This window comes from Callospermophilus lateralis, chromosome 16 (assembly GCF_048772815.1).
Source record: "Callospermophilus lateralis isolate mCalLat2 chromosome 16, mCalLat2.hap1, whole genome shotgun sequence".
Taxonomy (NCBI): domain Eukaryota; kingdom Metazoa; phylum Chordata; class Mammalia; order Rodentia; family Sciuridae; genus Callospermophilus; species Callospermophilus lateralis.
Genome location: NC_135320.1, coordinates 11,807,887 through 11,835,141, shown reverse-complemented (window position 1 = coordinate 11,835,141; position 27,255 = coordinate 11,807,887). Strand labels below are relative to the sequence as shown.

General features: G+C 36.8%; 1 protein-coding gene across 5 annotated transcripts in view; it reads right to left on the bottom strand.

Moving 5' to 3' along the window:
* Spidr (scaffold protein involved in DNA repair) overlaps positions 1–27,255 on the bottom strand; it is a 384,856-nt gene that overhangs the window by 55,355 nt on the left and 302,246 nt on the right. For all 5 annotated transcript variants that reach the window (XM_076835428.1, XM_076835429.1, XM_076835431.1 and 2 more), the window contains one exon: positions 1,674–1,814. In XM_076835428.1, coding sequence (XP_076691543.1) covers positions 1,674–1,814 — 141 coding nt within the window. The remainder of the gene's footprint in view (positions 1–1,673; positions 1,815–27,255) is intronic.

Below are 27,255 nucleotides of genomic sequence, written 5' to 3'. Positions count from 1 at the left end.
TTCAGTGGTAAAGCAACCCTGGGTTCAACCCCCAAGACTAAAAAAAAAAAAAAAAAAAAAAAAAAAAGAATGACCATACTAATGGTTATTATGTAAACCACTGGGGATGTCAATAAATACTTCAAAATCAGAATATTACATACTCATAATAGGTTCCTCCCTCCTCAGATACTAGTATAAGCTGATATTACTATAATTAAACAAAACATCAAGAGAGCTAAAGTAACATACTGTTTGAAGAAAGAGAGGTAACAAGATTAAGAACCCCCCAATCACTGTTTACATTAATTCATTATATTGATGAGCTAGTTCTATTAAAAATGTTTCTTTTTGCCAAGTGAGGTAGTTCACCCCCATAATCCAGGCGTGCAGGAAGTTGAAGCAAAAGAATCACAAATTTGAAGCCAGCCTGGGCAACTTAGTGAGACTGTATCAAAATAAAAAACTAGAAAAAGAGATGGACATACAGCTTAGTGGTGAATCACCCCTGGATTCCATCTCTAGTGCCATACACACATAAAAAGTTTATTCTTTTCTCTAATTCATAGGTTAGGATGATTACTGGACATATAACAGCTGTGGTTTGGGCTAGATCTACATAGCATTACACATTTCAGTGTAAGATGCCATGACATTTGGCAGAGAATAAGCCTGCTTACTATGGGAAGCACAAAGATCCAACAACTTAAAGAGTTTTGCTTAAAGCTCATAAAATGTCTTTTTATTAAATTAGATTTTCATTTATATAAATTGTCATATAAAAGATACTTTAGTGTTAGAAAATGATACAGAAAACAAATCTTTAGAATTAAAACATATTTATACAACACTTCTTATCTTCTTATTTTCTTTTTCTCCTTGTTTTTTTTTATTATGAACTAAGTGTCAGGGGTCATCAGCTTGTTCCAGGATGCTAAGCATTCTGGTGAGCTGATGAGGTAGATGTAAAAGACCATTTGAAAAGGTGAGTGTGGATGGTCTAGACTACATAACTGGTCATAGTATATGACAGGATCACTGAGCAAATAGATATGCCTGGGCATGTTGCTATCTCAAAACACTCCAACTTGAAACAGGATTTGAAGAAGCATAAATAATATTATTGTCTCTAAAGTATATTAATTTCTAGGAATGAGGGAATTAAGAAAAATGGAAACAAGGTCTAACTGATGGTGAAGTACATTTTTTATGCAAACAAAATGCTAATAACAGTTAACTTTTAAAGAAAAAAATTTTTAATTGTAGATGTACACAATACCTTTATTTTATTTATTCATAGGTGTGCTGAGGATTGAACCCAGTGCTTCACACATGCTAGGCAAGTGCTTCACCACTGAGCCACAACCTGAGCCTGTTAACATGTTTTAGATCAGAGACACTTCTTCTCGTTTAGTCTTCATAAGTCTGGGAGATATAGATGTTTTTTACCTCCATTTTATCTTCTTAATTTTAATAAAATTATGAACCATTAAACTGCATAATTCTTTTTGTTGTTCAATTATAGATTTATCCTAGAGGTATATTATGGGTTCCACTCAATTCCTGGCCTTGTTTTATAGGCAAAATATAGGATGACACTGGCTTATTGTCTTTAAAAATAATATTAGAAATAAGAGATTAATCAAAAAACCAGCCACTGTAGCAAAGTAGATGCACTTTCAGTGCAGCCTTACCTTCCTCTGGTGGCTTTCTGTAGAACCTTCATTCCTGCCAGCCTGCAGGACTTCCCTTCCAACTGTCTGCCCTTCAACATGGCACCTTCTAAGTACACTTCACCAAACATCCCATAGGCATCTTGCACCAGAAGGCAGACTCTGTAAGAAATCACAGTTGTTCTTTGAGGAGAAGTTTGGATTCATATAGAGATCAAGATATGCCTTTCTTTCACTGGAAATCCACTGTACTCATCTTCCTAAATGGCTGAGTCAGGGGGAATGAAGTTAGATTCAAGGACGTACTTTTTGGACTTGTATAAACAGGTGTTTAGTCACAAAATATAGGAGATAGAATTTTTTCTTGGCACAAAACAAAACCCTAAGCTAAATGTGGTTGAAAAACACATAAAGATGACCATTTTCTCAAACCAAATATATTACTGCTGCCTAGAAATAGTCCTCTTTTTCCATTTTTACCCTGTTCTCCATTAGAGAAGACCTTTCTACTTTATGTCAGAACTCAATACTGAGAAAAGCATTAGTGTAACATTATGATGAGAACAACAATAAGGAGCATTTTTTGAGAAAGTATCTATTTACAGATCCATATCCCAGCAGGCAGCCACTTGGACATGATAGATATCCAGTGACAAGAAAGGATATTGCCCCAATTTTAAGTCAGATGTTGGTCTTCATCAAAGACTGTCTATGACTGAATTTCCTCACTTCATAGTTCAAGTAAGTGAAGTCTTATTTACTTCAAAATGATACATTTCATGGAGCCTAAAAATATTTATTCTGAAAACAGGAATTACAAAATAGGCTATGGAACACAAAACTATTTTAAAGATAAAAGTATAATGGAAAAGAACAGATGACAAGCAAATAACAAGCAAAAGAAAGAAAAATCTGAAGCCATGAGCATCAACTTGTACCATGGCAAAAGGGTTGAGAATTCTAGACTCCCTGATGAAGGTCTTCCAGGTCCAAAAGGCACCATGGTTTGCAAGAGAAACAAAGGGAAATATTGAGAGCACCTTTAATTGGATTGCTAATTTGCTATGGAATGAGATTTTAAAAATGTGCTCATAAAAATCACCAAACAAGTAAATAAACCATTGTGTGCGAAGAGTCTGAAGAAAATAGTAGATCTGTTGAGGACTTAATATAATTTACAGAAAATTCAGAATATTTTTTTCCCCAGTATTGGGGATTGAACACAGGGGCAATCTACCTCTGAGCTACATCCCAGCCCTTCCTTTTTAAATTCTATTTTAAAACAGGTCTCACTAATTGTTAAAGCTAGCCTTGAATTTGCAATCCTCTTGCCTCAGCCTCCTGAGTAGCTGGGATTACAGGCATGTGCCACTAGCTAGAATAATTTTTTTTTTTGGTGGTGGTACTGGGCACTCTTATCACTAAGGTATAACCCCAGCAATTCCTTTAACTTTTTATTTGAGACAGGGTCTTACTAAGTTGCCTAAGCTGCAACTTGCAACCCACTTCCTTCTGCCTCACGAGCAGAATAACTATTTAAAAAGGTAAGAGGTAAATTTTGTCCCCCAGAAAACAGATGAAAATTAAATTGTTTAGAAACTGGCTAAAATAATCCATTAAAAATAAAGATTTAGGGGCTGTAGCTCAGTGGCAGAGCGCTTGTCTGTGTGAGGCATGCGTGAGGCACTGGTTCAAGCCATAGCACCACATAAAAAATAATAAACAAAGATATTTTGTGTCCTTCTACAGCTAAAAAAATAAAATAAATAAAATAAAGATTCATCCAAGCACAGTGGTGCATGCCTGTAATCCCAACAGCTTGGGAGGATGAGGCAGAGGATCTTGAGTTCAAACCCAGCCTCATCAATGGTGAGACACTAAGCAACTCAGTGAGACCCTGTCTCTAAATAAAATATAAAATAGGGCTGGGGATGTGCCTCAGTGGACAAGTGCCCCTGAGTTGAATCCCTAGTACCCTCTCTCCCCCCACTCTCCTCCCAAAAGACCTAATTACCAATGATCAAAAATTACAGGGCTAGGAATTTGGCTCAGTGGTAAAGTGCTTACCTAGGAAGTGCAAAGGTCCTGGGTTCAATTCCCAGAACCGCAAAAAAAAAAAAAAAAAAAAAAAAATACAAATGGCAGAGGAATTTATTAAATTACAACATAGTTATAATATCAGCTATATATTTTTAATTTTTTATATCTTTATTTTTTTAACATGGTGCTGAATATTGAACCCTGTGCTGAGGCAAGTGCTCTACCATTGAGCTACAACCAGTCCCAATCAGCTACATTTGACCATGGGTAACTACAGAAAAACCTATCTAGTTTCTTAGATATGCTGTAAACTATAAAATTAAAGAGATGGGAGGGAGAACACATGAATTGAAAGAAGCAAAATTAGTCTATATAATGATAAATATTTGAAGAAATATGAGATTAAGAGATTACTATGAGAACCAGGGTATGATTGAGAAGGAGCTGGTAGATGACATTTGGGTATTTCTTGTTTTTAGATATACATGACAGTAGAGTGTATTTTGACAAATTATACATACATAGAGTACAATTCACTCCAATTAGAATTCCATTTCTGTGGGTATATATAATGTTGAGTTACACCGGTCACGTATTCATATATGAGCAAAGCATAGTTATGTCCAATTAATTCTACTGTTTTTCCTATTCCCACCCCCTTTTTTTCTCCTTTGTCTAATCCAATGAACTTCTATTCTTTCCCTCCCTATCTCCCTTGTTGTGGGTTAGCATCCACATATCAGAAAGTACATTCAGCTTTTGTTTTGGGGGATTGGCTTATTTTGCTTAGCGTGATATTCTGCAGGTCCATCCATTTAGCAGCAAATGCCAAAATTTCATTCTTCTCCATAGCTTCGTAATATTACAGTGTGTGTGTGTATCACATTTTTAAAAAAATCTATTCATCTGTTGAAGGGCACCTAGTTTGGTTCCATAGCTTGGCTATTGTGAACTGAGCTGCTATAAACATTGATGTGTTCTGTGTCACTGTAGCATGCTGATTTTAAGTCCTTTGAATATAAACTGAGGAGTGGGATAAATGAGTGAAATGGTGGTTTCATTCCAAGTTTTCTGAGGAATCTCAATACAGCTTTCTATAGCAGTTCCACCAATTTCAGTCCCACCAGCAGTGTATGAGGGAACATTTTCCCCACATCCTTGCCAACATTTATTATTACTTTAATTCTTTTCTTTTCTTTTTTTTTTTGGTATCAGGGATTGAACCTCAGGGACTCTTAACCACTTAGCCACATCCCCAGCCCCTTTTATTTTTTATATAGAAACAGGGTCTCACTGAGTTGCTTAGGATCTTGCTAAATTGCAGAGGCTGGCTTTGAACTCTTGATCCTTCTGCCTCAGCCTTCCCAGCCACTGGGATTACAGACATGTGCTGTGCTTCCACCCCCAGCTTGTTACTTATGTTCTTGATAATTGCTGTTCTGACTGGAGTGTATGGAATCTCAGTGTAGTTTTAATTTGCATTTCTCTAATTGCTAGAGATGCTGAATATTTTTTCCATATATTTTTGACCATTTCTATTTCTTTTTTTGTGAAATGCTTGTTCAGTTTCTTTGCCTATTTATTGATTGTATTTTTTTTTTTTGGTGTTAAGTTTTTTGAGTTCTTTGTATATCCTGAATATTAATGCTCTCAAAAATAGGGGGATGGGGCTGGAAATATAGCTCAGTTGGTAGAGTAGCACTTGCATTCACGAGGCCCTGGGTTCAATCCCTAACAACACTAAATAAATAAATAAATAAATAAATAAATAGGGACAAAATGACTTGGGAGATTTGTGGAAGAATAAAATAGAACTTTCAAAGAAGAAAGAAATATTAGCTGGGGAGAAGGCTAGAGAAATAGATCACAGAATGAGAAGGTCTAATCTATGCCTACTAGGAATCAGAAGAAAAAAAATGAAGGAAGGGGAAGCAATAACTTAAAATCTAGTAACTGATTTTTTTTTCTCAACTAATGTAAAATAAAAGAAGAAAAACAAATACCAGACAGGACAGCAAAAAGGAAAACCATTCTAATACATACAATGTAATGAAACTAGAGAACACCAAAGACAGAGAGAAGATTTTTAAAAGCAAGAAGCACACAGATAAGATTTATGTATTTTTTATTTACCTGGATTGGTTAGCATCTTTTAACAAGATGTGCACAATTAGAAGATTTTCAAAAACCATCTTCAGATAAATTAACATTTACTTTCCAACAACTTACTCAAAAAACATGAATAATTGGGCTGGGGTTGTGGCTCAGTGGTAGAGCATTTGCCTAGCACATGTGAGGCACTGGGTTTGATTCTTAGTTACCACAAAAACAAAAACAAAAACAAAAAAACAAAACACCATGAATAAAATCAGAAGCCCAGTGTAATATTCTGAAAGCCTTCTCAGAACTGTGTAGCAGCAAAACCATCTTTCAAATATTGTGATAAATAAAGATATTTTCAGATAAAGAAAAATTAGGAGCAATTTCCACCTACAACCTGAGATATTTGCTAATTATTAAGGCAATTACTAAAATTATTTTAATTATATACTTTAGGAAAAAGAAATTATCATGGGAAAAGGGTCTCAGATATAAGAAGGACTAGTAATGAAAAATACAAATAAATGAAAATGATAGGATAAAATAACAACACAATCAATAATATTAATTAATAAGGAGAACAGAAAATAGAATGGATAAAATATGAAATGAATACCATAAAAGTCAAATTGAGGGGGAGGTGACAAGTTTAAATGTTCCCAAATTCTCATATCACTCTATGTCTAAAGATATTAACTTAAGTATAGAAAGTGTGGTATAATTTCAAGGATAAACTCTTAAAGTAAGAGAAATAGGAAATATCACTTCCAAATTACTGGTGGGGAAAAAGGAATGAAAAATATAGGCAAACAAATGAAAATAAGAAAACATGGGGAGACAGCCTAAAAAAGGCAAGAAAAATTAAGGTAATAAATTAGGTGATAGACATGTCTTTGTATATTAGAAATAAAATTAAAATGACAAACTTGACAGTTAAAGAATTTGTGATATTGTTTGAAGGAAGAAAAAAATATTTTACAATAAACAATTGCTAGAAACTTCCTAAAACTCAGAAAGGTTCAAAACACAAGGGTATAAAAAAGAATTTAAAAAAAAAAGAATTTCCAATAAATATTAAGCAAAAGAAAGCTCAGAGGACTTTTAAATAAAAACTTTTAGGACAGAAGGCATTATTAGTAACAGAGAGATCACTATTGGTAATAAGGTTTAATTTACCAGGAACACATTCAATGCTAAACCTTTTGCTCTAGTTTTTATATAGAATATAAGATGATAAACCCACACAGAGGAATTAACAAATCCACCATCATTGTAGGAGATTTTAATATACTTTAGCCAACTCTTGATAAAGCAACAAAATAAAAAGTAAAGATTTAGAAAACTTACAAATACATAATGAGTTTGATTTGCTGGATAAATATAAGAAAAATGCCCCCAATTAGAAAAACTGCATTCTACCAGGCATAGTAGCGCACATCTATAATCCCACTAACTCAGGAAGACTGCAAGATTGAGGCCAGCCTCAATAACTTAGGGAGACCCTGTCTCAAAATAAAAAAATAAGAAAGACTGGGGATGTAGCACAGTACCCCTTTGTTCAATGTTTAGTACTCCTTATTTCAATGTCTAATACCAACAAAGCAAAGCAAAACAAAACAAAACAAAAACCAAACAAACAAAAACAGAAAAAATGTGCATTCTTAAGTATGCATGGGACATGTACAAAACCCGGGCTTGGACTTTGTCATACAGCAAGTTTCAATGAATTCCAAAGAACTCATATTATATGACACATTCTTTGCCTACAATAAAATTAAGAAAGAAATCAAGCAAAAATATGTATTTAAAAATTCTCTTATATTTGCAAATTTTACAACATATTTTTCAATTTTTAAGTCAAATAGGAAATCACAGTGGGAAACTATACTTTGAACTGTTGATAATAAAAATACCACGTCAGAATTTATAGATCATGACATATTAGGAAACTGATTGTCTTGTATATAATAAAACAATACTTTGCCTATTTTCATATTAAAACTAGTTATCTACTTACTACCAAGAATTCTACACCAAATCTCTGTTAATTGTTAACACCTTTTCTCAGGATGCTAAACCTCCCAGGTATTTGGTTCTGAAGATTTTCTGCTCTACTTCAACCTGGATGTGTTAGCATTCACACCTGAGGCCCAGCAGTCATTCTGGGATTTCCTGTCACAAAATTTGGGGGTTCTGTTTGCTGCTCTGCTATGCTGGTTTTCCTATTTCCTACACCCCATATCTTTCCTCCTTAATTGACATCTTTAGTTCAGAAGCTCATGGCTTCTAGCTTCCTCAAAATGGGAAGGAAAAAAAATTGAAATCATGCATGAAGTCACTGATTGTCTGTCCTCAAACTTCATGGGCAGTTGAGTTGGTGGAGATTTGAAGATTGGAACTGATTTTTAATTCAAAGTCCAATCATGCTTTGTTTCGCTTCCTTCTTACTGGCAGCCAAAGTCTGTTTTAGTTTCCAGAAAGCTATGCAACAGCAGAAATAAAAATGTGTGTGTGTGTGTGTGTGTGTGTGTGTGTGTGTGAGAGAGAGAGAGAGAGAGAGAGAGAGAGAGAGAGAGAGAGAGAGGGGACAGACTGGGAATTGAATCCCTGGGTGCTCTATCACTGAGCTCCATTCCCAGTCCTTTTTAAAAGAGGGTCTCACAAAGTTGCTGAGGCTGGTCTCGAGATCCTCCTGCTTCAGCCTACTGAGTCACTGGGATTGCAGGCGTGTGCCACAGTGTCTGGCTGAAAACATAAACTTTTATGTTGAACTTATATCTATAGAAGCTTTAAAGGATTCATCTTCCCCTAGCTTCCTCCTCAACTGCCTTACGTCTCTATTCCATGTCTGAACAGGGATAATGAGACAGATCCTGGGGGACCAGGCCACAAAGGGAGAACCAGGCTGCATTTACTGGGAAGGCCGCCATAGGCTTTCCTGTAGAAAGAGTGAAAGTGGCCCTATTCCTGCCTCACACAGTGACATTAAGAGAAAGCATGTCCACTACTGATATATTCTAGATTTGGCTTTAAGTGGTTACTATTTGTTAACATTTACAAAAGTTAAGAAGAAAACAAAAATCCACGCTGATCCAAATGCAAAGTTCCTCTCTTTTTGACTGTGCTAAGAGAGGAGTGAAGAATTGGCTGTGTTTTGCTTGAAGTTTTTAATTTGCCTTTATCTCAGATAAACCTAGGAAGAGTCCTTTTGTTTATTCTTTCACCTCAGAGATGAGTTATTACTATTCTGCTTTTCTTTCTTGTGTTCATACCTAGTCACACATGATCTCCTCCTGAGCTGTGGCTCAGTGAAGGCTGGCTCAGGCCAGAGGTGGAGTCATCATCCCTGCTGGTTCAACTGGATTGAAATTGGCATTCAATAGACAGCCCAAACCAGAGTTAGCTTATCAGCAGCAACATGGAATTCCACCCACTTGTCAATAGTTTTTGCTCGGTGAAACACTATCTCTAAAAATCAGTGCTGGTATGACAGGTCTGAGCAGAAATGGCCCCATAACTGACTTGTTTTTCCTGAATCACCAGAAATTTACCATAAATTGTGTCATTCAATGGAACCCAAATGGATTCCCAGGGAGGTAGCATTATGTTATAACTCTGGACTTTGCAAAAGTTCCTTACCTGTCCGAGACTGAATTTACTCATTTTAATGCGGGAATAAAAGAACCTAGCTTAGAGGGCTGTAGCAAGCATTGAAATGATTCATTATATAGGGCTAGGTACAGTGAATGGCACCAGCAGATAAATCTTCCCTTGGCAGGGTTCTCAAGTTAATTTTTATATTAAAGTTTTATAATTTTCTCTATATAGTTCTTAGATATATTTTGTTAGACATATGCCTAGATTATCTGTTTTTTTCCTATTTATTTATTTGTTGTAATTAGTTATATATGACAGCAGAATGAATGCATTTTGACACATTATACACAAATGGAGCACAACTTCTCATTCCTCTGGCTGTACATAATACACACCAGTCCTGCAATCATACATGTACATAGGGAATAATGTCTGACTCATTCCACCATTCTCCCTCCCCCACTTATTTTTCTATTTTAAATGGTAGTTGTGTTTGTTGTTGTATGCTACTGGTGTACAGAATTACATGAGTAATGGTGCACAGAATTACAACTGACTTGAATCCTGGACTTTGGTAATCTATAAATCTTTTTTTTTAAAATATTTATTTATTTATTTTTTTAGTTATCCGCAGACACAACATCTTTGTTGGTATGTGTGCTGAGGATCGAACCTGGGCTGCACGCATGCCAGACGAGTGCACTACCGCTTGAGCCACATCCCCAGCCCAATCTATAAATCTTAACCAAACTTATTTATGATCCTTTTTAAGTAGTTTTATCTAACCATTTCATAATGTTAACATTTCTGAAATCTTTTTTATTAGAGCATTATTATTTATACATAGTATTTGGGTTCCTTTTGACATAATTATACATACAAGGAACTTGACTTTAATCCCCATTCTCCCTTTTCTTTCTTTCCCTTCTCTCCCTGTTTTCTCTTTACTGATCTCCCTTTCACTCCTTTATTTATTTATTTTTGATTGGTACTGTCTACATATACACAAAGGTGAAATTTCCTTTTATATATTTATATATGTATACAAAATGATTGTTAGATTTCCTTCCATTTCTTTTCCTTTCCCTTCCTTCCTTCAATTCTTTTTTTAAAAAATGTATTTAGTTATTTTAATTAGGTATATTTGACTGCAGAATGAATTTTGATTCATTGTACACAAGTGTAGCACAAGTTTTCATTTCTCTGATTGTACACGTTGTAGCATTGCACCATATGTGTAGTCATACATGTACCTAGGGTAATAATGTCCATCTCATTCCACCATCTTTCTTGCCCCTGAACCCCCTTCCTCCTTTCCTTCTCCTTTGCCCAAAGTTCCCCCATTTTCCCCATCCCCCACCCCCATTATGGGTCAGCATCCATTTATCAGAGTGAACATTCGGCCTTTGGTTTTTTGGAATTGGCTCACTTCACTTAGCATGATATTCTCCAGCTTCATCCATTTACCTGCAAATGGCATAATTTTATTCTTTCATCCATTGTGTATATATACCACAGTTTCTTTATCCATTCATCTATTGAAGGGCATCTAGATTGGTTCCACAGTTTAGCTATTGTGAATTGAGCTGTTATAAACATTGATGTGGCTGCATTACTATAGTATGCTGATTTTAAGTTCTTTGGAAGGAGTGGGATAGCTGGGTCAAATGGTGGTTCCATTCCAAGTTTTCTAAGAAATCTCTATACTGCTTTCCAGATTGATTGTACCAATTTGCAGTCCCTCCAGCAATGTATAATATATGAATGTGCCTTTTCTCCCACATACTTGCCAACACATATTGATGTTTGTATCTTTTTTTTTAAAAAAATAGTTTTATTTTGTTTTTATGTGGTGCTGAGGATCGAACCCAGTACTTCACACATGCAAGGCAAGTGCTCTACGCTGAGCTACAAACCCAGCCCCTTGTTTGTATTCTTGATAGCTGCCATTCTGACTGGTATGAGATGAAATCTTAGAGTAGTTTTGATTTGCATTTCTCTAATTACTAGAGATGTTGAACATTTTTTCATATATTTGTTGATCAATTTTACAGCTTTTTCTTAGAAGTGTCTGTTCAGCTCCTTAGCCCATTTACTGATTGGGTTGTTTGTTTGTTTTGGTGTTAAGTTATACAGATTCAATGCGATTCCAATTACAATCCCAATGTCATGCCTTATAGAAATAGAAAAAGCAATCATAAAATTCATTTGGCAAAAATAAGAGACCCAGAATAGCCAAGGCCTTTCATTTTTTTTTTTGGTTCCAGGAATCTAACCTAGGGGCGCTAAACCCCTGAGCCACATTCTCAGCCCTTTTTGTTTTATTTTGAGACACGGTCACTCTAAGTTGCCTAAGGTCTTGCTAAGTTGTTCAGGATGGCTTTGAACTAGTGATTTAGCCTTTTGAGTCACTAGGATAATAGGCATGTGCCACAGTGCCCAGCTCATTCTCCTACTTCTACTCTATTGATCTTCTCTAAATCTTTAAGATATCAGATTCTCTCCCCCGACTGCCTTCTCTAGCTTCCACATATAAAAGAAAATATTTGACCCTTGATTTTCTGAGTCTAGCTTATTTCATGTAATATGGTTTTCTCCATTTCTATACATTTACTAGCAAATGCCATTATTTCATTCCTCTTTATGGCTGAGTAAAACTCCATTGTGTGTATATACCACATTTTCTTGATCCATCCATCTATTAATGGGCATCTGGACTGATTTTATAACTTGGCTATTGTGAATTGTGCCTCTGTAAACACTGAAGTGGCTGTATTGTTACAATACACTGATTTTTGAGTTTTTTTGGATTAAAAATCGAGGACTGGGATAGCTGGATCACGTGGTTGTTCCACGTCTAGTTTGTTGAGGAATATCCATACTGCTTTATAGAATGCAGACCCACTAACATTGCATGACTAACTTTTCCCCACATCCTCACCAATATTTATGATCATTTGTTTCTTGATAATTGCCCTTCTGACTGGAGTAAGATGAAATCGTAGTATAATTCTATTTTGCATTTCCCTGATTTCTATAGGTGTTGACCAGTTTTTCACATATTTGTTGGTAAGAGATCCTTCATTTGACTAAGGGATTCCTGGTAAGTAAGGAAATGTTTTTCCTTATATATGGGTCTTGGATCTTGTCAAATGCGTTTTCTATATTAACTGAAATGATTATATGTTTTCCCCTTTAATGTAGTAAATGACCATTTATATACTCTTTGCAAGTGTTAAAGTAATTTTTCATTCCTGAGATAAAACTCAGATCTTACTGCTTTTTTGTTTTATATCCATGAGTGATACTGGCCTTTAATTGTATTTTGTATTCTAGATTTTGTATCAAGATTGCTTACATCCACTTCACAGAATGAGTTGATGAAGATATCTTTTTATTTTTTTCTTTGAAAAATCTGTATAAGACTTGATCTGGGTCTGATAGTTTGGGAGAATTTGGTGATAAAACTCTATGGCTCTAGTGCTTTTCTTCCCTAGGAAGATTTTAACTACCAATTCAATGTCTCCAGTGAGAAATGGACCATTTAAGCTAATTTCTTCTTTCTTCAGCCATATTGGTAAAATATATTTTTGTAGGGACTTCTTTCCATTTCATTATTGGCCTAAAAGTACTAAAGTATCTTCACTATGTTTCTCATCCCTGAGAGTTGGTGCCTGTATATCTATATCTATATATCTATGTATCTATATATCTATATATATATTTTGGTGTGGGGGGGTACCAGGGATTGAACTCAGGGGCACTCAACCACTGAGTCACATACATCCCCAGTCCTATTTGGTATTTTATTTAGAAAAAGGATCTCACTGAGTTGCTAGGTGCCTCTTCATTGCTGAGGCTGGCTTTGAACTCACGATCCTCCTGCCTCAGCCTCCGGAGCTGCTGGGATTACAGGTTTCTTGATAATTTCTTGCTACCGTGCCTGGCTATATATATTTCCTTTTCAGTATTATTTTGTCTTCTCTTTTTTCCAGTTTTACCTTAGGATTGTTATTAATCATTTTAAACAACTAACTTTTGGCTTTGTTTATTTGCTTATGTCATTAATTTCTACTCATATTTCTAATCTTCCTTCTAAGCCTTTCTTCTTTTTAAAATATGAACTATTTAGACTATAAATTTTATTCTAAATATGACACTATATGAATTTTGATTTTTAGTATTTTATTGTTTATCAGCTGAATTTAAAAATTTACATTATTATTTCTTCATTGATCCATGAGTTCTTTGTAAGTATTATATGTTTTTCTTTAAAAATTTTTTTTTGGTGCTGGGGATTGAACCCAGGGCACTCAATCACTGAGCCACATCCCCAGCCCTTTATATATTTTATTTTGGGACATGGTTTTCCTAAGTTGTTTAGGACCTCACTAAGTTGCTGAGGCTGACCTCAAACTTGTGATCCTCCTGCCTCAGCCTCCCAAGTTGCTGGAACTGCACCTAGCTGAATTTTTTTCTATAAGTACTTAAAATACGTAACTTTTATTACTAATTCAATTGCACTAAGGTGAGTGATGTATTCTTTAATAATGATTCTTTAATATTTATAGAGACTTGCTATGGCCTAGTATTTCTGTGAAAGTTTAATGTGCCTTTGGTTTCTTCCCTTCCTTCTTTCCTGTGTCCCTTCATGGTACTGTGGAATGAACTCAGGGCCTTGGGCATGCAAGGTAAGTGCTACTACATTCCAGTCTAATGGTCTTTGGTTTCTACAAAAATGAGGAAGTGTGTTGGCTAAGATGAAATAATTAACGTTCAATCCTACTGACTTAACCTTAGGAAATAGGGCCAAAAAGAAAGGGTGATGTAAGTAATTGATTTCTTTTCAGTGTTTTCAATACGTTGTTCCACTGTCTTCTGGCCCCCATTATTTCTGATGAGAAACTGGCTTGTTTATTATTGGGTTTGTTCATCTATGATGAGTCATTTTTCTCTTGCTGCTTTTAAGATTTTATCTTTATTTCTGGTTTTCAACATTTTGACTATGAGGTTCTGGGCGTGTATTTCTTTGAATTTATCCTTCTTGGACTCTACTGAACTTCTTGGATCTGTAGATTAAAGTTTTTCATCAAATCTGAGAAGTTTTAGCCATTATTTCTTCAAATATTTCTTCTTCACCATTCTCCCTCCTTCTGGCACTCTCATTACATGTACTGATGCACTTAATGGTGTTCCATGTTTCTATAGGTTCTGTTTCATTTTCTTTGTTCTTTTTTCCCCCCCATTGTTCTTCAGATTATATAATTTTTTTCCCATGTTACTAGGGATTAAACCCAGGCCTTATACATTGTTAAACCTTTTTTTAAAAAAAATTTATTTTGAGACATGGTCTCTCTAAATTGTCCAGTCTGGTCTTGAATTTGAAGATCCTTCTTCTATAGCTGTATAATAGCTGGGATTACTGACATGTTCCACCACACCTAGCTTGGATTGCATAATCTTTTTTTTAAAATTAATTTTTATTGTTGGTTGTTCAAAACATTACATAGTTCTTGATATATCATATTTCACACTTTGATTCAAGTGGGATGGATTGCATAATCTTGGTTATCAGTTTCAAGTCCACTAATTCTTCCTTTTGCCATGTCAAATGTATTGTTGAGATCCTCTATTGGTGTTCTGTTTTCTAATTCCAAGTTTCCCTTATTGACAATCTCTATTTTATTAGATATAATCATTAATTCTTTTTTAAAATATATATATATTTTTAGTTGTAGATGGACACAATATCTTTATTTTATTTATCTTTATGTGGTGCTGAGGACTGAACCCAAGGTCTTACACATGTTAGGCAAGTGCTCCACTACTGAGCTACACATGAGCCCTGTTCTTTAATTCTTTAGATATGCTTTCTTTTAGTTCTTTAAACATAAATTTTTAATGGCTGTATCAAAATCTTTGTCTACTAAGTCCAACACCTGATTCTCTCCAAAAGCAATTTCTTTTTCTCCTCCCAACCCTCTCTTTCAGGCAGTGTTTTGCTATGTTGCCCAGTCTAGTCTTAAACTTGATCCTCTGTCTTGGCCTCTTCAGTAACAGGGACTAATGCATGTTTCACAAAACTTGGCTCTGAAACCATGTTCAATCGTCTGTATTTTTTCCCCCTCTACCTGAGTATAGTTCACATGTTTCTTTTTATGTCCTATAACTTTTTGTTGTTGTTGTTGACAAGTGATATCTGATAAGATATTGTAGTGATTCTGGAACTGATTCCTCCCCTACCCTTGGGGGTTGATGATATTGCCATTTGCATGGTTCTGTAGTGACTTGTCTGAATTAACTCTGAAAAGTTTATTTTCCCCACAGGGTACACCTCTGATGTTCCTGCTTAGATTCCTTTTTTGTTTTCATTTTCTCATCAGGGATACACAGGGGTTGCCCCAGTTTACCATAAGCCATGAATGGGTGAAAGGTTGTGCTTAAGTTCTCTCAGTCAGTTTTTGACTCTTTATGACTGGATGTGCAATTCCAGCTCAAGGGGGTATAGGCTTTGCCTTTCTCCCTCCTTCCAGCAGAGCTCCAATTTTCTCTCTTTAGTCATTCCAGTAAGGGTAAGGCCTAGGGTGTGCCAGACTGCCAGAGATGTGTGTGGTTTTATTTTAAATGCTGGTTTCCTAGGGGCTGCCCCTAGGTCAGAGTAGCTCATTGTTCCTCCAGTGTGGTCAGAGGTGGTGCTGAAGCCACAGGGCCGGGGAGGCCTTCACCCTCTACTGACTGATCTCTTTCAACTCCACTCTGTGCGCTGCTCTGACTGCTCTTGAGTGGGTACAGTTGAGCATTTGTGCAGTATTGAGGACCCCAAGGTTTGACTGTAACCCTGGTAGGGCTCTGTGGATGTCTTTTTTTTCTCTGATTCTCTCAGTGAATTTATTTCTTTGCCATTGGTAGTTGCTACAGTATTATGAAGCTACACACATTGACTGTTCTCCACCAAGAACCCCATTATTTTCAACAGTACTCTTGAACATGGAATTCTTCCACCCAGTTCAAAATAAAGTCAGCTCCCTTAGGCGATACTATATTATTCTTCTTACAACCTGCTCTGCTTGCTTGGCAAAAGCTTTGGGATTTCATAAATGTAACTTTGATTTTAAGTTAAGAACAATGCTTTGGAATTCCCAAATGTTAAATATTTTCCTTATCTCTGCTTTCCCCTATTGCTGTGGTCTGAGGGTTTGTGTCCTTCAAAACTATAATGTTGAAATCCTTACTACCAAGATGATGGTACTAGGAGGAGCTAGGGCCTTTAGTATTAGGTTATAAGGACAGAGACTTCATGAATAGGATTAGCACCCTTATGAAAGAGATACCAGAGAAAAACTGCCTTGATCTGGGACTTTTGAGCCTCCAGAACTATGAGAAAATAAATTTTATTTGTTCATGAACTACATAGTCCATGTTTTTTTTTTTTTTTTTTTTTTTTGCTACAGTAGCTTGTTCCAACACCTATCTTCTTTTTCTCTCATTATCTTTTTGCCTTATTTCAACTTTTTAAACATGGAAAAACTCCTTCCCATCTTAGGGTTTCACACACACTGTGATCTGTTGTGAATGCTTTTTTTCTTATCTGTTTGCAGAGCTAGCTATTATTTCAGGCTCAGCCTAGAGATCACTTCCTTAAAGAAGCCTTCCCTGACTACAATGGCTAGAGCAGTTCACCTCATGCCCAAGTTCTATCTCTTGGCACCATGTTCAACTTCTTTCCTAGTACTCACAGAGTTTGTGATTACAAGTTTGTCTGTGCATTAGGTCTCTCTTCCAGGGAAGTGCAGAGGGTAGGGACTGCTTAGCTTTGTAGAGAGCCTAACCAAGAGTCAATTCTGCTGTATGTATGTATGCATGCTTGTACTGAAGTATTAGGGATTGAACCCGGGGGCTCTACCACTAAGCTATATCCCCAATCCTTTTTTAAAAAAATATTTTGAGATGGGGTCTTGCTAAGGTGCTGAAACTGGCTTTGAATTTGCAATCTTCCTGTCTCAGCCTCCCGAGTCACTGGAATTATAGGCATGTACCATCATGCGCAGCTAACTCTGCTGTAGTAGCACATAAATGGGCGGATCACCGATTTACGAGACACCCCCAAAAGTCAAGGCACCATTTTGAAACCCAAAGACAAACCCCTAAGTGCTTTAGTTATTAAGGATCTTGTTTCATGGCTCTGATGCCCTCTGTGCCTCACTACGTCTGTTGCACTTCTATTTTCTGACTTCATAGATTTGTACTTAGGTAGTTTATTGTGTTCAAGCAAATCAAGATGTCTCTTAGGAAAAAAAGAACACCCAATTAGGTGTACAAATTCAGAACTTTTCTCTAAATTTACAAAATAAGGGCTAAAGAGCCCTTCTTTTTTCTCACTGACACATGATGACCAAAAGATTTTTATTTCCAATGGAAGTAAATCAAAGAAACAAATAGAAGACCAACTTCCAGAATAGGAGGGTGAAGATGCAGTGGTATCTCTCTTCAGTAAACAAACATTTAACTGGACAAAACAATAAAAAACCAATCATTTAGAGTCTCTGGAAATTGTGCTACAGCAAATGGAAAAACATTCCATGAATGGAATCAAGAAAATCTACTAACATTCAGTAAGAACAGCAAGAACAGAAGTTTGTGGCCCTTGAGTCATAACTCACCCCCTACCAAAAATTCATCTTGTGAGGTTATTCTAGGGCTCTACTAAGGCAGGTACAATTAAGAAGATGGCTCCCTCTGCCCAGCCAGACTATGTTCCCTAGTCTAAGGAACATTTCACTCTGGGAGGAATGACTACCAACATCTCTACCAAGTGTGGCAGGCCAAGAATACTGACCTAATTGCCCCACTATAGCTTACTCACAGGTTAGAAGCAAGCCCAGAAGAGCCGTGCCCCCCCCACCCCCCTGCATAGTACCTAGTTTAGCTCAGGGATGTCATGCATGCAGAAGTGGCCAATGTCCCTACTCCTAGTTCCTATGAAGTGAAAATTTCAAATAGTATTTGAAAAGAAGAAAGTAAATGGGAGTTCATAACCCACTTGAATCAAATGTATGAAATATGATATGTCAAGAACTATGTAATGTTTTGAACAACCAATAATAAAAATTAAAAAAAAAAGAAAGTAAATGGGGATGATGAGAAAAATTACTGGGTAGGAAGAGGTTTGGGGAGGTACCATATCCTGATTAAGCACAACTGGTTTCTAGCTATGCCAGCTTGGGGGATGGTGAAGGCCGTAAGGGGCCTGTGGAAGAAGGCTAGAAAGACCTAGGAACTGGGGTGGTGGGAAATGGGCACATGTGTCAGCTCACCCGCCTCCTACCATTCAACGCACAAATGTTGAGATGTCACTAAAAGGTGTCATATATAAAAGAATATTTTAGGGTTGGGGCTGTGGCTCAGCAGTAGAGTGTTCGCCTAACATGTGTGGTAGAGCACTTGCCTAGCATGTGCAAGGCCCTGGGTTCGTTCCTTGGCACCACATAAAAATAAATAAAGGTATTTATTTTTATGTGGTGCCAACTAAACTAAAATTTTTTTAAAAATTTTAAACTAAAATTTAAACTAAAAAATTTTTTAAAAAGAATATTCTAATAAAAATTTTGTTTTGGAAATGCAACTTTAGGGCAGGGTGGAGGATGGCTTGAATAGGGACTTCTTAGTTCTGGTGGGTGTATCAAACTATCAAGTGGTGCTCATGGGCCAAATCTACTGGCTAATATATTTTCTTTGGTTTATACAATGTTAAAATTTTAAACATTTAGTAACTTAAATTAAAAATTCAAATTTCTTTTTATCCTGAGAAGCCTGCATCTCTTGTGCCAGTGGGTCTACACCCTAGAAACCCGAAGCCGCTGCCCTCTGGTAAGGCATAAACTTGTCAGTTTACCCTGCCCTTCCCTCCATGCATGATCTCCCATCCTCACATTACCACCATCTTCTGTGCCTCCTTGGCTTCTGCTAGCACATGAGAATGTGTTAGAAAAACACTGCAAGGTAAATAGGAAAGCATGGCTGTGAATGACAGGCAGAGCCTACATTAGCTGAGGTTTCCAAAAAGGTAAATGGTTGTGAAGGTTACAGCAGCTGAATGTGAGTCTCATTTTAGAGAACAGAGAAGCTGCAGAATTAGGTGGTTTTGGTCCAGGAGTAGGCAAGGACTGAGTTGATTAACACAGTACATGGAGTCCAAAATGCCCAGTGGAGGATATGAGTCAAAACTGGGTGACAGAGGCAACACAGGCAGAGGGGCTGAGGTACTGGCCCTGCTGACACCTCTAACAAGCTCAGGAAACTCTCTGGATGATATTCCTTTCATAAGATAAGGGGTACATCTACAAAGACCTTTTCAGTTATTTTAGACAGACATACATATTGACTAGACGTTGCAGTTAAAGCATCTTCCCCAATTCAAGTTCTTATGCCTGAACAGTATGTGGCCATGCCTTGAAGGAAAACTAAAAGATATAAGCACCATCCTCAGTTGGCTCTTAAGTACTGGGAACTAGTAGCTAGCAATGGGGGTTGGGTGAGTTAGGAAATTTGACATTTTAAAGTTATACGAAAGATGAGTGTTTATAAAATTGAGCTTTCCCTTTGGGGAAGGCTGATTGAGTATATCCTTTTGTTGGTTTGCCAGTAGGCAAGGAAAATATACACATTCACTTACACCAAACTTTCCACTGCTAGTGATAGATAAGCTTATGCCACAGGTGACTTTCTTTTTTAAAATAATCTTATTTTTGATTTAGTATACTGGTAATTGGCTAGGCAAATGCTCCACCACTGAGCTACATTCTCAGCCTCACAATGACTTTCCATGTCCTACATGGCACTGAGCACTGTTGGTAGGTACCCTGAGAGGGACCCTGCTATTTTTAGGAGTGATTGACTTACATAAATACATAGAAAAGCATATAAATATCTCACAGGGAGGTAAGTAAAAAGTTATTGGTTAGTATAAAAGCCCCAGAAACACATTCATTCTATCACACACAGAGCTCCCCACTCTGTTCTTAAAATAACTCTCATGAGTGATTCCCACTTTATTAAGGTCAGTGCCCCTCTCGTGTTTAAAACAATGACACTCATCCAAACACTCCACTCCATTTTTATGACTATAAACATGGTACAGGGGAGCTGCACAGTCTGGAGAAGGGGTTCCATTCTGAGCTTTGTAGCTGATGGACATGGGTCCCCAGCTGGCCCCTGTGCAATCCCCGTAATTAATTTTCATTTGTTTCATTCACAACTAGCTAAGTGCCTCAAAATCTTAGTTTCCTTCACCCATTAGGAAAATTTACAATGTCATGGATCATCATGTGTCTGCATCTTTATAAAAGGACTAACCTCAGTGAGCAAAGGGGCTAAGAGGGAGGGGGTGTCTGAAAGCCAGGGATGCAAGGTTACCATCTAGACATGAGCTCCTAACAGAGGACTCCCCTTGTGATGAGCCCTATGCCACTGACCTCATGGTGCAGCTCTGCTTTGTAAGGTAACTCCATCCTGAGTAAGCAATAAATAACGATTAAAATGCCCAGTGTCTACAGCTTGCCCCTATACCCAGTCATCCATTTGAGGTGGGAAGAAACTGCAGCAGCCAGAAAATGGATTCATGGAGCAGCACCCCAGCAGAGTACCTTTCAGAAGCCATTTGTGGGACTTTGATTCTGTGCATTTCTGAACCATGAGGGTGAGGCCTGGACCATGTAGGAAGAATTGACTAAAATTGGTGCCAAATGAAACCACATTCCAAAGTGCATTCCCAACAACATAAAATCACACAGATAAGAGGTTTCTGGTTCAATCACAGCCGTATCATGGCTGGAAGTTTAAAAGTTCATTATGGAGGTAATGTTTGCCTTTGAGGAGTTTTTCTTCCTGCTCTTACCAGCTTAAAGTCACATTATGTGCACTGGAGAATATTTTAAAACTTATAAAGATACATGTCTTATTCATCTGTAAAGGCAACAGATGAAATCACAAGGGAAGCAAAACTGTAGATTTACAGAGGGAGATTTAAGGAGTATAATTCCTCTTTGAAAATCTCAGTGCCCCTCCCCCACTTTTCAAAACTATGCAACTTCCCTTTCTTTCATTCACTGGCTCAATTTCATAGCTATTCGAGCAAGGAGGCAGAGTGAGGGAAACAGCAGACGTGTGTGTCTGCGCACGCATGTGTGCTCAGCAAGAGATTAAGTGACCGTGTGGGATGTTTACGCGAGTGATGGGGGCAGTTCTTAGCAGTCCTCCAAGAATTCCGGGAATCAGAGTCAGGCACGGCTGTTTTATTCTAGGTCACTGTCAACTGCAGCAGCCTCTAAAGATCAACAAGGATATTCCTCTCCACTTATTATATTCCGCTCTTACTAAACCTCAACCCAAGGAAGAGAAAGAAGAAACCCAGGGATGAAGTGAGAAAATAAACCGAGAAACAAAGGGAAAAGGAGCTGGGAGAGTGAGGAGTAAAGAAAAGAGGAGAAAGAGGAGAGGGTTTGAGCCCAAGTGGGAGGGGAGCTCCCTGAGAAAAGTGGGTGCCAGTATCCAGGGTGGAAGGTGGAGGGGGGCGGAGGGCGCCAGCTCCATAGCGCCTGCAGACGGACAGGAAACCAGAGACAGCAGGACATTGTGTTCTCCTCTTCAAAAACAACCAGCCTCCGCTCCCAAAGTAAACAGTTAATCCTGTTGTTTATCTTTTTAAACATGAGATGTTAACGGCACGGATTCTGCTACACAGAAATGTGTTTTTATTCATTTAAAACTCATTTTCTCTTTGCTGAAATGTTGACATGTAAATTTTCTAATATCAGTGACCAGGAAATACTAACAACATTCTTCCTTTGTTGAATGTGACTTAAAAAAAACCCCCCAAAACCAAAAACAAACAAGCAAACAAACAAACAAATAAAAAACAAAAAAGGCAGCCTAAGCTTAGGCTTTTTCTATACTCAACATCTGCATTATTTTGGAAAACTACTGCATTGCTGAAATTAAGAACCACCCACCTGCTGCAGCTTGGTCTTAAGGGAAGGCACAAGTAAAACCACTGACAAAATGGGCGTCAGCGTGGACTCTGATTTTGGTTATTGCTTGAAGATAAGATATTACATACTTTATTAGAAAGTTTACCTACAAAAAAAAATTCCGAAGATATTTATCTCATGGCTGTTAAATAACTGAAATTTTAATTGGGATAATTATAGAATCACATGCAGTTAGTTTTAAGAAATACTACTGAGAGATCCCATGTACAATCTGCCTACTTCCCCTAGTAGTGTCCTATACGCTAGTAAACAGTAGTACAACCTCATAATCAAGATATTGACACTGATACAACCCACCATGCATGCTCATATTTCACCAAGTTACCTGTATGTATGTGTATTTGGTTTGATATGGTTTTATCATCTGTGTAGGATCCCATATCTACCACCAGGCAAGATTCTGAACATTTCATAATAATAATGGTCCCTCAAGTCGTCCTTTTATAAACTACCTCCTTCTATCCCCATCCCTAACATCTAAAAACCACTAATCAGTTCTTCTTTCTAAAAATTTACCCTTTCAGAAGTATTATTAAAATGAAATCATCCAGTATATAAAATCTTTGGGATTGGATTTCGCAGCCCCCCTCGCACAATTCTCTGGTTAGTAATATAAGCTATTATGCCTTTTATTTTTGTAATAGCTTTACTGAGAAGTTATATACCATAAAATTCAACTCTTTAAAAATATATCTATTTTTCAGTTTTTTTTTTTTTTAAGGTGGACACAATATCTTTATTTTTATGTGGTGCTGAGGACGGAACCCAGTGCTTCATGCACGCTAGGTGAGTACTCTACCACTGAGCCCAAATCTCAGCCCCAATTCACCTATTTTTATTGTGGCAGAGTACACATAACATAAAATCTACAGTCTAAAATCTAAAATGATTTTAATCATTTTAAAGTGTACCACAGTGACATTTATTACATTTGCAATGTTCTGAGGCCATCAGCACCATTTCCAGATTATCTTCATTGTCTTAAAAGGAAACCTCAATCAATTAAGCAGATATTCCCATTCTCTCCTTTCCTAAGTCCCCCAGCAAAATCTATTTTCTGTCTCTATGGATTTGCCTAATCTAGATATTTCACATAAATGGAATCATGTAACATATGGCCTTTTGTGTCTGGTTTCTTTTTCACAGTATACTGTTTTTTATGTTTATTCACAGTGTAGCATGGATCAATGTTCCATTCTTTCTTGTAACTGAAAAACATTCAATTACATGAATATAACATATGTATTCATCTTTCTAACTGATGGACATTGGGGTGCTTCTACTCTTTTTCATTTATTTATTTAAACTTTTTATTTCCTTATTTTTTTGTTTGGAGTGTTACTCTTTTTCATATATGAATAATGCTGCTATGAAGATCTGTGCAGGAGTTATTTCTAATGGGATTTTACCTAGGAGTGGATTCGCTGTTATACTTTTTGTGTTTAATTTTTTGACAAACTGCTAGACTATTTTTCAAAGTGGCTGTATCATTTTACATTCCCATTAGCAGTGTATGAAGGTTCCAACTTCTCCACATCCTCAAAAACACTTGGTATTCTTTTTATCATTACCATTCTAGTGAGTGTGAAGTGGTATTTCATTCTGGTTTTCATTTGCATTTCTCTAATGACAAATGATGTTGATCATCGTGTGCTTATTGGCCATTTGTCCATCTTCTTTGGAGAAATGCTTATTCAAATATTTTTACCATTTTAAAACCTGGTTATCTTTTAATTGTTGAGTTATAAGTATTCTTTTTTTTTTTTTAAATAATATATTGTAGTTGGGCACAATAACTTTATTTATTTATTTTTATGTGGTGCTGAGGATCGAACCGAGGGCCTCACATGTGCCAGGCAAGCGCTCTACCACTAAGCCACAACCCCAGCCCGTAAGTATTCTTTTTAAAGAGAGAGGAATAGGGAGAGGGAGAGGGAGAGGGGGAGAGAGAGAGAGAGAGAGAGAAAGAGAGAGAGAGAGAGAGAGAGAGAGAGAGAGAGAGAGAGAATTTTAATATTTATATTTTAGTTATTGGCGGACATAACATCTTTGTTTTGTATGTGGTGCTGAGGATCGAACCCGGGCCGCACGCATGCCAGGCGAGCGCGCAACCACTTGATCCACATCTCTAGCCCCGTAAGTATTCTTTATATATTCTGGATACAAGTTCTCTCTCAGATATGTGATTTGTAAAATCAAATTTTCCCATTCTATGGGAGGTCTTTTTACTGTCACATCAGTATTTTAAAAAAATATTTATTTTTTAGTTGGAGTTGGACACAATACCCTTATTTCATGTATTTTTATGTGGTGCTAAGGATCGAACCCAGGCCCTTGCACATGCTAGGCAAACACTCTACCGCTGAGCCACAACCCCAACCCTCACATTAGTATTTTTAAGCAATAAAAGTTTTTAATTTGGATAAAGTCCCGTTCATGTATTTTTCTTTTGTTGTTTATGTTTTTCATGTCACATCCAAGAATCTACTGCCTAACATATAAGGTTATACAAGATATTGTCATGTTTTTTGTCCTGAGAATTTTAGTCCTTACATTAAGATCTATTACCTGTTTTGGGTTAATTTTGATGTATGTTATGGGGGACCAGATTTGGTAGAATGACTATTCTTTCTCCATTAAATTACCTGGCACTCTTGTAAAAAAATCTACTGACAAAAAAGGAAAGTACTATATTTTTTATGGAACACACACATCATGTATATCTAAATAGTGTTATATGAGTGTAGGTCTTTTAAAGAGTTAGAAGCATCCGGAAAGTATTTAATTAGAGTTTTAGTTTATCATTGGCAAGGAGTTTATATGGTGTATCTGTACTCGCTATAGTACATAGACCAAAACTGCTACTGGAGGTTATCTTTGCTGGAGTGGAGGTTATATAACCTAATATTTAATTTTCTCTAATTTGTTACTTTACCATCATTATGCAGTGAACTCCAATGCTGTCCATCTCTGGTCCAAACATACACTTCCTCTTGCATGTTCCCTGAGTAAATGTGGCCCTACATTGATCTAGTCTCTCTAAATCAAAATCTAATCTTTATTTCACTTTTCCACATCTAGTTGTCACTGCCCGGTCATTTTACCTCCTCATTATTATTATTCTTACTTTTTTTGGGGGGTGGTGGTGGTGGTGGTGGTACTGGGGATTGAATCCTGGGTGTTGTCCACGCTAAGCATGTGCTCTACCAATGAGCTACACCCATAGCCTTGTATTATCTTTTTAATAACCTCTCTCCTTTTCTTTCCTGTTGTCAGCCTCATTTTGCATATGGCCCTTTTTGTGGCCACCTACATGAATTAGGTTTTTCTCAATTGCTCTCCTAACCTCTGTTCTTTCCTTTCTTCTGTCTCCTCCTTCAGGTTGCTGCTAAAGTACTCTCTCTAAAGGAATGGAGTAATTATAATGTTCTCTTAGTGACAGACTTTTCAGGACATCCCAATGATCTTTTCATGTTTTCTGACCCACAAGTGCTCAATAAGAAGACCAAGATGGGGCTGGGGTTGTGGCTCAGAGGTAGAGTGCTCGCCTACCAGGCGTGAGGCACCGGGTTCGATCCTCAGCACCACATAAAAATAAAATAAAGATATCATGTCCCCCTATAACTAAAAATAAATATTAAAAAAAAGATCAAGATGCTACCACTACCTTCTGTCTCAGCTTCCGTCTGTTTCTATAACAGAATTTGACAACTCTAGCCACCTCTACTCATGTACGTACCCTCACTTTTCAAAATCAAACCCAAATGTCAAGTCTCTCAAGACTTCTCTCACTCTCATGGTGTAAACACTTCACCCTTTTCCTTTGTATTCAAAGTGTTTTATTTATTTATTTATTTTGGTATTTAGTTACCACATTCTACTCTGTATTATAACAATTTGAGCAGATCTTTTCTCTCTCCTTTTAGTTCGGAAGTTTCTTGACAGTAGAAAACATATAACTTGTATTCTATGTACCTATCAGAGTCCTTTGCTCAGATGATGATATATGCTTGTTATATTAGGTTGAATTAATCAAAAGCATTTATTCAGACTTTGTGGGGAAAGAAGGTAGAAGACATAGTTCCTGCTCCTGGAGACTAATAATAGAGATTAAAATGCTTTATGCAGGTAGTTTCATAAAGGGAGACCCATATGTTGCTACACAGTACAGGAATAGGAAGGGAAGTATTAGTGTCTTAGTGACATTCTAAATTAGGACAAGAATAGTGAAGGAAACAATGGAGGAGGGCAAGAGGGTCTACTCTAAGAAAGTTTATTGCTCAAAATATGTCAGTCAACTCAGTAGTCCTGGATCAAGGTTTAAAGCAAATTAATTACAAGTGACTTAACATTATATAACACAGTATGTCATAATCAATTAAATAATTCCCCTTATACTGATACATTGCTTGGACCATGTTAGTTTTTTCCCCTTCCTATCACTCAAAGCTCCCTTAAACTCATCATGTCTAAAATGACCCTCATTTTTGTCCCACCTGTCTCTAACTTCCCTGGGAGTTGTTTCTACCTTTTTTTCCCATTATTATAGACATTACTATCAGAGCTTGTGTGTATATGTCTTATACATTAAATTTTTAGGGACCATTGACTCAGAGTATATCTTCATTGTTGTATATAATCGAGTGCCTTCCAAAATAGTTAGTGTTTACAAATCCCAAGAGCACCAACTGTGTGTAAAAAGTCATTTAATTGGGCTGGGGTTGAAGCTCAGTGGTAGAGCACTTGCCTCACATATGTGAAGCACTGGGTTCGATTCTTAGCACCACATAAAAATAAATAAAATAAAGGCATTGTGTCCA